This window comes from Lepidochelys kempii, chromosome 9, assembly GCF_965140285.1.
Source record: "Lepidochelys kempii isolate rLepKem1 chromosome 9, rLepKem1.hap1, whole genome shotgun sequence".
NCBI lineage: Eukaryota > Metazoa > Chordata > Testudines > Cheloniidae > Lepidochelys > Lepidochelys kempii.
In genome coordinates this window covers 75432435-75449186 of record NC_136388.1, presented here as the reverse complement: position 1 = coordinate 75449186, position 16752 = coordinate 75432435, and the positions used below count along the sequence as shown (strand labels likewise).

The window sequence follows — 16752 nt, the reverse complement described above, 5'->3', positions numbered from 1 at the left end:
ATTAGATCACCTCCAGATTCCATAGGTGGGGGCATTAATCCATTAGTAATGAACTCAGAGAGACGTTGCTAACAGAAAGAAAGAAAATATTCAGGTAAGAAACTTGTCATTCTTATGAACTTGGACTTGTCTGCATGTAGATTCTTGTGTGTGGTCCTCTCCACCAGGAATGCTATGAAATTGGGTTCTATGGAATATTTTAAAAACAGTCCTGTGACTTACTGTGTCACCTCTATGACCTAATCTGCCACCTGTACAATGTTAATAATGCATTTATAATGAATACAGGAAATGCCCAGTCTCAAAGGTAGCCTTATCACTGTCAGCCAAGTTAATCGATCCATTACCCTGAAAAAACCCCCAATATGGTAACTAAATTACAGCTCCATTGGGAACACTTTTAGTAACACAAAAACTCGAGGTAAGACTTCCTGGCGATGGCACAGCTGACTGTGTCATTACTGCAGCTTTCTCCCTTCACAAGAATTAAAAAAAAAAATCCTTATTAGTTATGGTCTTGAATCAGGAAACCATCACTATTCAGCAAAGCACTTAAGCTTGTGTTTGATTTTAAGCACATGCTTAAGTTCTATTGAAATCAATGGAACTTAAATATATGCTTAAAGTTAAGCGGCTACTTAAGTGCTTTCCTGTATTGTTGTTTATTTTTGCAAAGTGCCAACGTGTTCTTTACAAGTTACCAATACCAAGACAGTCCGTGTCTTGATGGGCTTGCAGTTTAGAATGCAAACATAGAAAGACCAGAGGCAGCTGGCTTCGTGCGTTTTCACAATCACACCTGTCGCCCTCAGGGAGCTGAAACCTTCTTTTTCTCACTTTTAAAATGTTTTAATGTTAATGAAGAATCAAAGAAATCTACATTGCTACATAAAGAAGCTCAGGTTTATTGTATCTGGAGGAAGTATAAAAGAAATCCTTAAGGATACAGAGAAGCAGTATCCTTTCATGCTTTGAACCACAATGTAATGTTCAGTTCCTAGGTCTACTACAGATACTGTGTGTGAGATATTGAACACTGTGAGTTTTCACAGTGCTTGGTACACAAGTATTTAGCACAAATGTTTCTGTATAATTCTGTGGAAAATTCTGTGTTTATTGACCGCTTCTTCCAGCGCAATGAGTGTGTGCTGTAGGGAGGGGATGGATCTAGTTTTAGTATACAGAGTATTTCTTGTACAAAATATCTACTGTAAAAATATAAGCAAAATAAGGATATTTCCTTATACCCTTTGCTTCTTTCCTTATCCTACTATTTCCCTCTCCCATTTCATTTAAAATTTTGAAGCAACTTAGTTTACTAAAACAAGCTGATGATATGGTAGTCATCCACATCGTAACCAGACCTACTAGCACTGTGTTCTGGGATGTTGCAAGAGGGGCTGAAAGGAATGCAGTCAGTTGTGTGACATTTGTGAGTCCATAATGTAGTCATCAAAATGTGCACACATTATATCCTGTAGGCATTTTAACTTGTAGTTTATTTTAGTTATTCAAGCAGCATTGTTGTTCCCCAGAAAAAATGTGGATGTGGCCTAGTGATCAGAGCAGAGAGGTAGGAGCTAGAATTCCTAGGTTCTGTTCCCATCTCTGTCATTGAGTCAAGGAATATTTCCAAAATACCTCTGAACAGCATACTAATCCACAGAGGTCTCCCTACCAACACTACAGAAAGAGGGATTCTAGGTGGACTCCTCCTGAAGGTCGAAACAGCAGACTGGACTTCTACATAGAGTGCTTCCGCCGATGTGCACAGGCTGAAATTGTGGAAAAGCAGCATCACTTGCCCCATAACCTCAGCCATGCGGAACGCAATGCCATCCACAGCCTCAGAAACAACTCTGACATCATAATCAAAAAGGCTGACAAAGGAGGTGCTGTTGTCATCATGAATAGGTCGGAATATGAACAAGAGGCTGCTCGGCAGCTCTCCAACACGAGTTTCTACAAGCCATTACCCTCTGATCCCACTGAGAGTTACCAAAAGCAACTACAGCATTTGCTCAAGAAACTTCCTGAAAAAGCACAAGATCAAATCCGCACAGACACACCCCTGGAACCCCGACCTGGGATATTCTATCTACTACTCAAGATCCATAAACCTGGAAATCCTGGGCGCCCCATCATCTCAGGCATTGGCACCCTGACAGCAGGATTGTCTGGCTATGTAGACTCCCTCCTCAGGCCCTACACTACCAGCACTCCCAGCTACCTTCGAGACACCACTGACTTCCTGAGGAAACTTCAATCCATCGGTGATCTTCCTGATAACACCATCCTGGCCACTATGGATGTAGAAGCCCTCTACACCAACATTCCACACAAAGATGGACTACAAGCCGTCAAGAACACTATCCCCGATAATGTCATGGCTAACCTGGTGGCTGAACTTTGTGACTTTGTCCTTACCCATAACTACTTCACATTTGGGGACAATGTATACCTTCAGATCAGCGGCACTGCTATGGGTACCCGCATGGCCCCACAGTATGCCAACATTTTTATGGCTGATTTAGAACAACGCTTCCTCAGCTCTCGTCCCCTAAAGCCCCTACTCTACTTGCGCTATATTGATGACATCTTCATCATCTGGACCCATGGAAAAGAAGCCCTTGAGGAATTCCACCATGATTTCAACAATTTCCATCCCACCACCAACCTCAGCCTGGTCCAGTCCACACAAGAGATCCACTTCCTGGACACTACAGTGCTAATAAACAATGGTCACATAAACACCACCCTATACCGGAAACCTACTGACCGCTATTCCTACCTGCATGTCTCCAGCTTTCACCCTGACCACACCACACGATCCATCGTCTACAGCCAAGCTCTGCGATACAACCGCATTTGCTCCAACCCCTCAGACAGAGACAAACACCTACAAGATCTCTGTCAAGCTTTCTTACAACTACAATACCCACCTGCAGAAGTAAAGAAACAGATTGATAGAGCCAGAAGAGTTCCCAGAAGTTACCTACTACAGGACAGGCCTAACAAAGAAAATAACAGAACGCCACTAGCCGTCACCTTCAGCCCCCAACTAAAACCCCTCCAACGCATTATTAAGGATCTACAACCTATCCTAAAGGATGACCCAACACTCTCACAAATCTTGGGAGACAGGCCAGTCCTTGCCTACAGACAGCCCCGCAACCTGAAGCAAATACTCACCAACAACCACATACCACACAACAGAACCACTAACCCAGGAACTTATCCCTGCAACAAAGCCCGTTGCCAATTGTGCCCACATATCTATTCAGGGGACACCATCACAGGGTCTAATAACATCAGCCACACTATCAGAGGCTCGTTCACCTGCACATCCACCAATGTGATATATGCCATCATGTGCCAGCAATGCCCCTCTGCCATGTACATTGGTCAAACTGGACAGTCTCTACGTAAAAGAATAAATGGACACAAATCAGATGTCAAGAATTATAACATTCATAAACCAGTCAGAGAACACTTCAATCTCTCTGGTCACGCAATCACAGACATGAAGGTCGCTATCTTAAAACAAAAAAACTTCAAATCCAGACTCCAGCGAGAAACTGCTGAATTGGAATTCATTTGCAAATTGGATACTTTTAATTTAGGCTTAAATAGAGACTGGTAGTGGCTAAGTCATTATGCAAGGTAGCCTATTTCCTCTTGTTTTTTCCTACCCCCCCCCCCCAGATGTTCTGGTTTAACTTGGATTTAAACTTGGAGAGTGGTCAGTTTTGAAGGGGTTTTACCAGCAGGAGAGTGAGTTTGTGTGTGTATGGGGGTGGGGGGGATGTGAGAAAACCTGGATTTGTGCAGGAAATAGCCCAACTTGATGGTCATGCACATTGTGTAAAGAGTTGTCACTTTGGATGGGCTATCACCAGCAGGAGAGTGAATTTGTGTGGGGGGGTGGAGGGTGAGAAAACCTGGATTTGTGCTGGAAATGGCCCACCTGATGATCACTTTAGATAAGCTATCACCAGCAGGACAGTGGGGTGGGAGGAGGTATTGGTTCATATTCTCTGTGTATATATAAAGTCTGCTGCAGTTTCCACGATATGCATCTGATGAAGTGAGCTGTAGCTCATGAAAGCTTATGCTCTAATAAATTGGTTAGTCTCTAAGGTGCCACAAGTACTCCTTTTCTTTTTGCGAATACAGACTAACACGGCTGTTACTCTGAAATGAGTCAAGTATATGCACAATAGATCTAGGTCAGGTTCTCAGGACAAATTTTTTGGTGGCCTCAGAGTGCAGCCACCGACTCTTGCTGGTGGCCACTCTCACACTTTTTCCTAAAATACTTAATTAGCTTTGGGAAAAAAGAAATACATATGCACGTTCAAATCATTGTAATTTATTTATTGCTAGCTAGTAAGTCTGCTATGAAAAGTGATATTAACAAACATATAAGTATCACTTTTTGCAGCAGACTTACTCAGCCCTGGCAAGCCTAGGGACAAATTAAGCCCTGGATGGGGATTAAGGGGAGGCAGTGGGGAACTGAAGCCTGAAGCCTCGCGGCCAGAGCCCGAAGCCGCGCAGTCAGGAGATGGGGCCCGGGGACAGAGCCTGACGTCGTGCGGCTGGAGCCTGCTGACCCATCACCTCAGGGCTGAAGCCCAAAGCCTGAGTCCCACCGCCCCTGGGATGTTGTGGAACTCACTGGCTGCCTGCTTCTCCGGTGCTGTGCCCCCGGTGTCTCCAGAAGAGGGCAGCGCCCAACCCCGGCTGGTGGCCCAGCAACCAATACCAAGGTGGTGCATCCAGGAGCATCAGGGAGGGGGAGGGGCCAATACTTTGACCCCTCTCCCCCATCACAGTCCAGGAGACTGTGGACGCAAGAAAAGCACCTGGTGGCCGCATGCAGCCACGGTGGTTATATTGAGAAATGATGTCATGCAATTGCTGACAGAACTGGAAGAGAATGTAATCCATCCAGTCCATTAGTTGTACATCTAAATGCCCACATTAACATGGCTTGTTTTGGAGGTACCGAAAATAAAGTGTTCTTCTGCCATAAGATTTGTACAGAACATCCGTTTCTTTAAAATGTTATTAAAAATTGCTCATTGTCATGAATGACGGGTCTTACAACACTCTGACTAAGTATTCAGTGGTTACCAGTGGGGACTGACAAAAGAATTACAGTATTTGATTCCTGGTTAAATAACATATTTCAAAATTCAAAGCAGCTTTAAGGTTGTATTTTTCCGTCTATCAAAACAGTGCTGCTTGCCTGCTAATTGTTTCTGTAACTAAAAGATAATCATTGTAACTGGATAGTTCAGCCCAGCATACAGGTAATAATTTAAACTAGCTTTAAATATTTCTTCATTACCATTGACTGACAAATGGAAAAAATTCTCAGCAGAGTCTGTTTTTTCCTCCTCTCACAGTAGGGAATCCAGAAAAAGTACCAGGTATGAAATGCAACCGATCAAAGTCTATGACCTTCAGCTCACCTCCACAGCCTGGCAGCACTGAATTGGTTAATGAAGAAGAAGCAGGAAAAAAGGGTCACATGCAGAAATGTAAGAGTACATGTTTCTGGCCGCCTACCTATGGGTCTGACTCTGTTCCTGGCTGTGTAGAAGAAAATCTGTTCACCTTAGTTTAGAAAGGAGTCAGCAATGTGATGCTGTTGTAAATAAGACTATGTGTATAGTGGGCTGTAATAATAGGTATATTACATATAGAGGAAGCAACTGATCTGTGTCAGCTGGATCTCTGTTAGAACATTGATTTCATTGCTGGATGCCACATTTTTTAAGGGACATTAAGAAACTGCAGAGAATTCAGAGGAGAGCAGCAGCAATGAAAGATAAAAGTCAGAGGGAAGCTTAACAGAAATTAGCATGTTTAGTCTGAAAAAGGCAGAGGAAAAATGCTGTAACCGCAAGTACAAAAACTGATATTTAAAAAAAGAAGAGGGATCAGTTATTCTCTGGAGTCCATGGGGACAGAATGAGCAGCAGGGAAGATTTAGATTAAATGTTAAGAAAAACTTTATAACTACAGGGAGAGTTTCATTAGGCAGTTGAACAAGCCGGCAAGGGAGGCAGTGCAATCACTATTAGTGATGAGATGTGGGATTGCACTTCCCACTCATCGGTACTTAATGTTTCAGGAATAAGGAAATCAGTCCTGGAACATTTGAAAACTAGCTGTGTCCTGAAGGTCAGGTGCCATGCCTTACTGGACTAGCAAGTCTCACAAACACCGGACTATTAAGGGGAATCTAACACAACAGGGTTGAAATTGAACAAAGTTATTCTTATTGTTTTTCTAATGTATTTGGGGCAGGGAGGAAGGGGACTTTACGGCATCAAATGTAATATTTCCTGCAGAAAAATCTGGTTATATTTACTTCTGAGTCTTTTTAATATAAAATTTGTTGCAGAGAAATATATACAAAGGAGAGATAGAGAAAGAAGTTTGCTGGACTGAGGTTCTCTTGCCCACACAGCCACTGCACGTCTGCTGAGAACAGGCCCAAAAACCTGCTCCAGGTGAAATAAGAACTAATCTGAGTGTTTGTCCATGCCATGAAGAAAACCTGGACTATTCCCCTGAGAAAAGTCTCCCTCCTCTTCCTTTTTGGTCATGGTAACTGCATGGTAACAGTCTGGGGGTTCCCAGCAATGATTCATAGCACCTGGGAAGCTCCAAATCCTGCATCAGTAACAGGAGAATACCAGAGCACAATCACTTACATAGAGACAAGGTCTAGGCTAGCACTGTTTCTGCTGGAGGAAAGGCAGCAAAGCCTCCCTCAGAAGATTTCCGCTCCTGCTGCTGGTACTCGGGCCTAGGGACAAAGAAAGCCTGAGTGAGGAGGCTCTTCTCAAAAGATTTTTGGAAGAGAGTAGTCCTCAGAGGCTCTGCTAAAAAGTGCTGCTGTCAGGGAAGGAAGGGGGATATCCTCATAGCACAGGCAGAGGTTAAGCGGAGAACTGAAGGGGCAGAGTGTGAAGATAGATGAAGTGGGAAACCTCGATATTTTGGACAATTCTTAGAAACTCCAGCTATGCATCCAAACCTTGGAGTTTTGCTTTGCCAAATCAAACCAGATCTCCAAATATGTTAGGTTCGCCCATCACTAACATCAATCCTTTTCCTTCTCTGCCTATTAATCTGCACAATAGAAGGTATGGGGAGTTTAACAAAACACAAGTAAATAAATAGATCCTTTATGAAAAAAAATTATAAAGAATGTACCAAAGACCTCAGTCCTCTTCTACGTGGCACAATTGGACTTTCACAGTCTTTATCCTCCACGTACAGTATTATTCCACTGGGAAACACTGTACCACTAAACCAGATGCATAATTCATTTTTTAGTTAATCACACCTTACTGATTATAATTATTTTTCAAAGATTTGGGGCCTGTTTCTCATTACACTAAGGCCCTTTCACAGTGATCTGGCAGTGAAAAAGGCTTGAAAGCAGACTAAATAAACTTAATTTACTTCCTTTTTAAGGCTCTTTTTTTACACTGACCAATCCATATAAAATGGCCTTAATGCAAATGAGAAGCTGACACTTTAGCTTTAATTTAATCAGGATCTGCTTTATATTTTATTTTATATATATATTGTGTGTATATATAGCTAGAATATGCAGTCATAGGAGAAAAAGAGTAGGTTAGTGGATTACAGATTGTTGTATGCAGTAATAATGGGCCACTCTACCTTGAATAGTCCCTTATAACATGTGCTCACTACTTATAATATGTGCTAAACAAACTGTTCCACCTTGCATTCTGCTGTCATGCCCTGAAGAAGATCTCTGTGTGGCTTGAAAGCTTGTCTCTCTCACCAACAGAAGTTGGTCCAATAAAGATATGACCTCACCCACCTTGTCTCTCTAATATCCTGGGACTGACATAGCTACAACTACACTGCTTTGTTTATTGACACTAGTAATCATGTACATGTGCATGTGAGATGAGAAGAATCAGAAAGCTAACATTTTGAAGGAGGCATGTTCATTTACAACTGATATCTCTGTTTTGATTAATTAGTGAATGAATTTTAATAAATAGTGAGTTCTGCCTTTTTTTTACCTATAGTTTAATTTTTACATGGTTTATATTACTGTTTACATTTTACATGGTATGTATAATTATATAAAGGTTTACCAAGGTGGGCATTTTGAGGTTTTTTATCTGGAGAGCAGAAATGCAGAGAATTTGGTATTTGAGCTAAAAAATGTTGGAACCGAAGAATGGAAACTTTTGAAACCTCTTGGCTGATTTATTGGTATCTGTAGTGATGACCGTATCATCTTTATGTCTTGTGAGGTACCTAGCACATTTTTGGGTACTGGATAAAAAAATAAAGAATGATTTTTTTCTTTTAAATTATGATTTCCATGTCTTGTCAAATAACTTATCTGTGGTAGTATTATTGGACAAGAAGCCTATCAAATGGGCGATTTTTCACCAGTTTTGAATTTCTTTCCAAAGCTGCAATATATGGTTAATAGAACTAGTCAGGAATTTTCTGTGGGAATGATTTTCTGACAGAAAATTAAATTTTTGCAAAATTGAAATTTTCCATGGAGGACAATCAATTTTGCTCCCAAATTTTCATTTGTCATCAGGAATATCTAAATAAAATATTTGTTTTGGGTTGGTGAAGAACATCAGAATGGCCATACTGATTCAGACCAATGGTCTGTATAGCCCAATAGCTTGTCTTCCAACAGTAGCCCTTGCCAGATGTTTCAGAAGGTGTCAATCTAAGCGCTCCTGTATTCACACCTACACACTACTGTAATGATGTGTGTAGAAAATATGCCTTGTAAGGTATCATTTGAAAACTAACAGCACGCTGGTCATTAATATAAATGCATGTGTTAACCTTATATGAGAAGTAATGAATTATCTCTGTATAATGTTACTAGAACCTATTTCAGAAGACAGCCTATCCTAGGTAAAGGTGATAGACAGAGGGATGTGGATTAACCTTAATTTACATATTAGCTTTAAACAAAGCTATTAAAAAACCAGTGGGGCTGTCTTGTGCCTGAACTCGAGAGACAGAGAATTAATATGGCTTCTGCACCTCAGAGAGACACAGACGATGGAGTCCCCCAGGAGCCTTCCTAACTTTGAGAACAAAGACAATTCTTTGGGAATAAAAGGTCCAGAGAGAGACTCCATATTTATCTTTCATCTAAGAAGACAAGGGAAACCAGTACCTTGCAGTTCTGTGGAAGGTACTGACTGAGAGACAGTCAGCCATGCTGGACAAAGAATAATTGGTGAGAAAAACCATCTTAAACTAAGACTGAACCTTGCAAGATTAAGTTTTAGAATTTTAGATGTGTGTTTTCAATTTTATTTGCTTTTGATGATCTCTGCCTTTATTTCCTTTACTCGGCATCACTTATCCTATGTCCTTCTGTTAATAAACTTGTTTTATTTTAATCTAAACCAACCCAATGCTGTGTTTTGAACTGAAGTAATTGTTAACTCCAGTTAATGTGGCCAGCTGCTGGTATTGTCTCTTTAAAGGAGCAAACAAACAGTATTATTTCTCCAGTATTTGCCAACCGCAAGTGTTGAAAAATTATGAGTCAGGTGCACCAAAAATCATGAGAGTGGCTTTAAATCATTAGATTATGTAAAAATAATAGATTTGATGTTCTTTTTATTTGCCTTCTACTTTTGAGCCTTTAGAGTGCACTGGGGTCACATTTTGAAGCTTTCTCCATTGCCACGAGGGCTAGAAACTTTTGCAGGACTGGGGTTGTAAAATAGATCTCTGTTGTGTTAACGTTTTGCGTGATCTGCAGAAAAGACAGTATTTTATACAGTGCATATTTTCCCAGTGATTCACTCTGCCCCAAATTTAACCTTCCAGAAAGTATGGAATATTTTTTAAGCTTCTTTAAGCAAAGTATAATAGCTCAGCCAAAGCTTTCATGAAGTATTTTCCAGTTGCTCAGTGGCCCTAGCCTTATGACCAATATAAATCCCAGCCTAGAATACACTTGGTAATCTTTGCCCGTATCCAGTGTTGGTGGTCTTGAAATCCTACAATTGAGTGGAAAACTGTTAAATGCTTGGGCTTCAGTGCATGGCTAATTAATTCTTTGCAGAGTTTTAGTCCTTTAAAAAGTGTTTAAAACATTGATTCACTGTATCATTTAATATTGCATGGTTTTGTGGAAATAAATTTTAACAGTTTGATTCCCTAAGCAGTTCATAGAGTTATTTCTCTTTGGCTTACACAGAAAGTGTAGAGCAGTCTTCTAAACTTTAAGGTCAAAATATTCATACTGATATTGGGTGCCTCCCTTCTTGGGTGCACAAGACACCTTACATGACACCCAAAACACTGAGGCACACAATGGCAGTGGTCGCTGTTAAAAGTATGGCTATACATCTTTTTCACACTAATTCCTCTAGGAATTGGGCACAAATTTAATAATTCATAAAGATGTCTCTGAAAGGTGGCTTTTTTTTATTGGCCTCTTGTTCTCTGGAGACAGCATTATTATTACAAGGATGTATAATATTACAACTAGGGCTGTCGATTAATCGCAGTTAACTCGCACAATTAACTAAAAAATTAATTGAGATTAAAAAAATTAATCGCTATTAATCACAGTTTTAATCACATTGTTAAACAATAGACTATCAATTGAAATTTATGAAATATTTTTGATGTTTTTCTACATTTTCAAATATATTGATTTCAATTAGAAACCAGAATATAAAGTGTACACTGCTAACTTTATATTATGATATTTGATTACAAATATTTTCACTGTAAAAATGATAAAAAAAAATATTTTTCAGTTCACCTCATACAAGTACTGTAGTGCAATCCCTTTATCGTGAAAGTTCAACTTACAAATGTAGATTTTTTTTTGTTACATAACTGCATTCAAAAACAAACCAATGTAAAACTTTAGAGCCTACAAGTCCACTCAGTCCTATTTCTTGTTCAGCCAATCGCTAAGACAAACAAGTTTGTTTACATTTATAGGAGATAATGCTGCCCTCTTCTTATTTACAGTGTCACCAGAAAGTGAGAACAGGAGTTTGCATGGGACTTTTGTAGCCGGCATTGCAAGGTATTTAAATGCCAGATATGTTAAACATTCTTACGTCCCTTCGTGCTTCGGCCACCATTCCAGAGGACATGCTTCCATGCTAATGCTGCTCATTAAAAAAATAATGTGCTAAATAAATTTGTGATTGAACTCCTTGGGGGAGAATTATAAGTCTATGGCTCTGTTTTACCTGCATTCCTCCATATATTTCATGTTATAGCAATCTTGGATGATGACCGAGCACTTGTTGTTCATTTTAAGAACACTTTCACTGCAGATATGACAAAATGCAAAGAAGGTACCAATGTGATATTTCTAAAGATAGCTACAGCACTCAACCCAAGATTTAAGAATCTGAAGTGCCTTCCAAAATCTGGGAGGGATGAGGTGTTGGAGAATGCTTTCAGAAGTCTTAAAAGAGCAATACTCCGATGCGGAAACTACAGAACCCAAACCACCAGAAAAGAAAATCAACTTTCTGCTGGTGGCATCTGACTGAAAATGAACATGCTTTGGTCTTTACTGCTTTGGATTGTTATTGAGCAGAACCCGTCATCCGCATGGACGCATGTCCTCTGGAATCGTGTTTGAAGCATGAAGGGACATATGAATCTTTAGCACATCTGGCACGTAAATATCTTGCAATGCTGGCTCCACCAGTGTCGTGAGAACACCTATTCTCATTTTCAGGTGACACTGTGAACAAGAAGCGGGCAGCATTATCTCCTGCAAATGTAAACAAACTTGTTTATCTGAGCGATTGGCTAAACAACAAATAGGACTGAGTGGACTTGTAGGCTCTAAGTTTTACATTGTTTTATTTTTGAATGTAGTTTTTTTGTACATAATTCTACATTTGTAAGTTCAACTTTCATAATAAAGAAATTGCACTACAGTGCTTGTATGAGGTGAATTGAAAAATACTATTTCTTTTGTTTACTACAGTGCAAATACTTGTAAACAAAAATAAATATAAAGTGAGCACTGTACACTTTGTATTCTGTGTTGTAATTGAAATCAATATATTTGAAAATGTAGAAAACACCCAAAATATTTAAATAAATGGTATTCTATTATTGTTTAACAGTGTGATTAATCACAATTCATTTTTTAAATCACTTGACAGCCCAAATTACAACTTTAACTTGTTCTAGCAGCTCCACAGAGCACTTACCAATAAGGAGACAATTCCTTTAATATAAGGGAGGAAAATGAATTCAAACACCAACATTATCATAGCTAATTATGTGTAAATGTATATAGATAGATAGATGGGGTTTTCAGATATGCCTAAGTGAGTTAGGAACACAAGTTAATCCCAAGTCCCACTGACAGTCAATGAGATTTGTTCTCTTAACTCCCTTTGGCACATTTGAAAATCCTACCCTATATGTATATGAATGCTGGATGTGCCCCTGTTTTGAAACAGTATTTTTAATTATCCCATGGATAAATTAAAACAATTTAATTGAAGTCCTAAGCATGAATCATGGGGCATATTTTGAAAATATAAGACTATCTTTTCTATTAAGATGAATGCTAGGTATAAATGAGGGTCTGAGGCCTAGCACACAGTTTTGTTGTCTTTGAGGTTCAGGATTTTTTCCAGATCCTAATGCTGAAGAATGCATGTATGGGGCATGCTGAGGAGAAAGGGAAGCTAATTAAACAGAGAGACATTCTGACATTCTAAACATAATTCCTATTCTGCATGTTAAGAATTTGGAAAATATTTTGCTATATGCATAACAGTCTAGCTAGAGCAAGCACTGGGTGCTTACAATACTTTACCTCAAATACACACAGTTTTTCTGCCAAAGGGATTGAGTTTCAAAAAGGAAACTTTCCAAATGGAAGAAGGAACTAGATTGCAACTACGTATTAGAATTAATATAAAAAATTCAAAGCCACATGCAACTGATTAGAAAGCATACACAGCACTATGGAATAAATTCATTAGGACCTTTTTAAAAAAAGGAACAAGTGCCCATATTGTGCTTTAACTTAAGGATCTTAGATAATTATTTAATAAGATACCATGCAATCTGTAAAAAGGATCTCACATCTGCAATGCAAACCCACATCTTAACTGAGCATTTGAAAACATCCCCAAGGTTTCCAACTCCAGTTATGTTCAACTTTAAGATATAGGTCACCAGTACAGAAGGGAACTGATTTTCCATGTCATTTAAAACAGGTTTAACCAGTATTACATGTTAGTTAAATGGAAACTGATTTAAATTACATTTATTGAGGATTAATTGATGGGTACTTGCCATTTTGTATTTAATTAACCATTTTCTATTCAATCTAAAGAGGTAATCTAGTTGTAATAATTGTTGCCTTCAAACTAATCAGGTGATTCTAAGATGAGTATATATTGCTGAGGTTCACAACTATGTAAAAGTCTGCATGTGTGTGATGGATGACTAGGAATTGGCAGGAACAATTCTGTGTTGCTTAGGTGCAGAATTGCAAGAGTCGCAGGACTGGCCAGCTGTTATGAATTAAATGATCCTTCCCAACCCTTTATAAGGAGCAGGTGACGAGAGGGGAGATGGTTTGCTGGTAGTTGGGACAGGTTCATGTTGGGCCTGAAAAGAAAGGAAGATATCAGCTCAGTTCAGCTCCACTCTGCTCATCTACATTCTTTCTTCTTCGAAGCTGACTCATGCTTTGGCTGTGCAAAGCCTTACTGAGCTCTCAATTGAGAACTTAGCTGTAGGGATTTTGCTTGGTTTGATCAGAGTTCTAAAACTAGGTTGAAGAGAGCTTTTTCTCGTAAACTGAATTCAGCCCTGTGTTCAGATACATGCACATAGTTCTTGTTGAAATGAATGGGAATATCCAAAATGCATCTCAAGGCAGATCAAACACCTTAGTTCAAAGTCTGTGGGGAAGCTATTTAGATTATTTTGAGTTGGCTCCAAAAAGCTCTGATATTATGCATGTTGCTGGGATTGAGAATGCCTGGTGTATGGGTCCCAATCCTGTTGGTGACTTGTCTGACTGATCCTAAGACTATATGAGACTAGCAGTCTTCAGTGAATGTCCTATAAATGGCCCACAAGTATTGCTATCCATGGATGAATGCACTGAGGGAGAGAAATTACACTGAACAAATATGACTTTTGAAAACCCTCTGTTATCCATCCTCTCCCTTGCATGGTGGGCCAGGGACTATGAGTTGGGGGTGATAAGAGGGCACAACAGGGCCACCAAATGTGCAAACAGAGAATCAGTGAGCAAAATGGGTGTAAAAACCAGACTATATGGGAATATCTCTTGTGCAGTTCCAAAATCCTCCTCTCCAGCACTGTCAAAACATCTAACTCTCTGCCATGCTACTACTGATTCCCCTAGTGGCAGTGGTTCATGTGACTTCAGCATATAGCTGATTTTAACTTCTTCAGCAAACTGCAATGTAAATTCTGTGAGTTTAGGAGGGATCATGTCATGTAGTGTGATGGGTCCCTGACTCTTCCTCTCCTTTGACTGGCGTGTTGGGAGGGTGGGAAAGAGCAGGGGATGGCTACCGAGTGCAATGGTCTGAAACATGTCTCACTTCTCCTGAAGCAACTTTTCCAGCCTTTCTGTATGTAACTTAGGCTCATCTTCCCCTCACCCCCGACCTCCCGAGCTGTGTGGTAGAAGGGATGACTTAAGGCCTTATCTAGTTGCAAAGTATTATCATGCATTTGGGGACATCCAATGCTGCTTCTCTGCACTTGCTGATCACATCTTGCTGCCTCATATGTTAGGGACTCTCACATCATCATACAACTAGCAAAAGATGTTCAACCATTTTAGAGACTTGACCAGATATAAAATGAATGTTCACAACCATCAATCAGCTCCAGGCTATAGCTCAGGCCACATTACTAACCTACCCCTTCTGCTCCACCAACAATGCCAGCCTCAGCACCGCTCCCGTGGCCTTCTTGCACATCTCCATGCCCGTTCCAGCCACCCCCGTCCAGCTATGAAACATTCTTCCAATATGTGTTTGTCTCTATCATACCATTCCTAAAAACTTATTTCTGCAGCATTGCTTCCACAGACTAGCCTGGGGGAGAATTAATGATGGGGATATGAAGTACATGGCTATTCTAATGGTCGTATTATCTTATTCCTGTAACCCTGCCCAAGTTTCCTACTATGTTTGTAGTCTGCCATGTCTTTACTAGAACGTGGGCTCTTTTGAGCAAGGTCCTATCTTGCTTCTGATTTCTATAATGGGCCTAGTGCACCTGTGGACATAAATACATAATTATAATGAGACACCACTCTTGACATTTTATATCCAGGAACCAGATATCCAATATGTGATTTAAGAGCTGCTGCATGAAATATTTAAGGAATAACCATGCAGATGACACAGCCTATCATCATCATTTAAAAGTTATCATGTTCATAAAACAAGACAGAATGGATGGCCTCACCTGCCCATTTACCTCATTGGATGGCTAAATCTAGTCAAAAAGACTTACTAAGAAATCCCCAGATTCTTACTGTGAGTTCAGGTTCTCCTTTAGCACTTAATTTTAATGACAAAACAAACAGATTCACAAATTAATCTGGCAACACAAATTACTTTAAGTATAAAGAAATTGCTGTCTTCTGTATGAAGAAGTGAGTCTATTCTACTAGTGAGCATCAGGCAGAAGACTGTGAACTAGTTTTGATATACTCAAAAGATATGATATCTTGCATTTTCTCAAAAACATGAATTTCTGTCCCTGTGCCAGCACTCTTGGCATGTCACAGGAATATGGAAATTGCCATCCTGAAATTATTATTCTCCTAATCTGGCATCCTGTCCCTGGCAGTAATCTATAACAGATGCTTCAGAAGAGGACAAAAAACATTAGAATCCAAATGAGAATGAACTCTCTACTCATTAAGGATTTCCCCATTTCTGAGGGGACATTTCCCTCCTGGTCTGGTTAGATGTTGGTGGGGCAAATTAACACCATAGTTGTACTTCTTTATGAAAGTAGAAAAGAGAGAGTCTTTTCAAGACCACCTAAAGGGATGGACCAGTGTTCTATCTGTCCACTTGCACCTGATTTAAATGCCTATTTATGGTTTGACTTAACATAGTCACATGACATGATTAACTATACTTGCAACAGGAGGTAGTACTGTGTGAGCAGCATCGCCTCTGAAACAGAGACTTTAAAAGAGATATTGGCCAAATTTTAAATATTGCTTTTTTCATCTGAAATCAAGACTTGTGTTTTATTTTAATGGGAAGGCGAGAGGAGAGGAGGTGAGAGCAGAAGGAGTAAGGGAATAGTTTGGGGATGGTGGATGTGCCGCCTTCATACTACAGTTGTGGCAGAGCAGCTAAAGATGTGCCTCTAGACGCGGCTATGGAGTTTTCCGCTTTGACCAGGCAGTTCGCAGACTCTGTGCCACACAAACACAGAGCAAATATAAAAATAACCTGTTCACGCAGTAGGCGTTACTTGGACAATTTTACGTAATCGATTCACAGAAGCTGCTTGACACCAGTCCAATAACTGTTTTTCATGATGAGCTCTCCACATTGCTTTTGTAAAATGAATGCCCATATGTTTATTTGGGAATCTTCATACCTTAGCTCTATAGATAGTTATAATGTTTCTTTAATACCACAGCTGTTTGGCTGTGCCAGCTCATTT

General features: G+C 39.8%; 1 protein-coding gene across 2 annotated transcripts in view; it reads left to right on the top strand.

The window, feature by feature from the left end:
• The window catches only part of LOC140917648 (sodium/hydrogen exchanger 2-like), a 75330-nt gene that overhangs the window by 55870 nt on the left and 2708 nt on the right, over positions 1–16752 (top strand). The window contains exons 12-13 of one of the 2 annotated variants that reach the window (XR_013636273.1): positions 5415–5549; positions 6419–9286. Coding sequence is in view for 1 of the 2 variants with exons in the window: in XM_078854240.1 (XP_078710366.1) it covers positions 5415–5549; positions 6419–6420 (137 nt within the window). In the remaining variant the exon portion in view is untranslated. Of the gene's footprint in view, positions 1–5414; positions 5550–6418; positions 9453–16752 lie in introns of those variants that run through there. The other variant, XM_078854240.1, reaches the window with a different exon arrangement.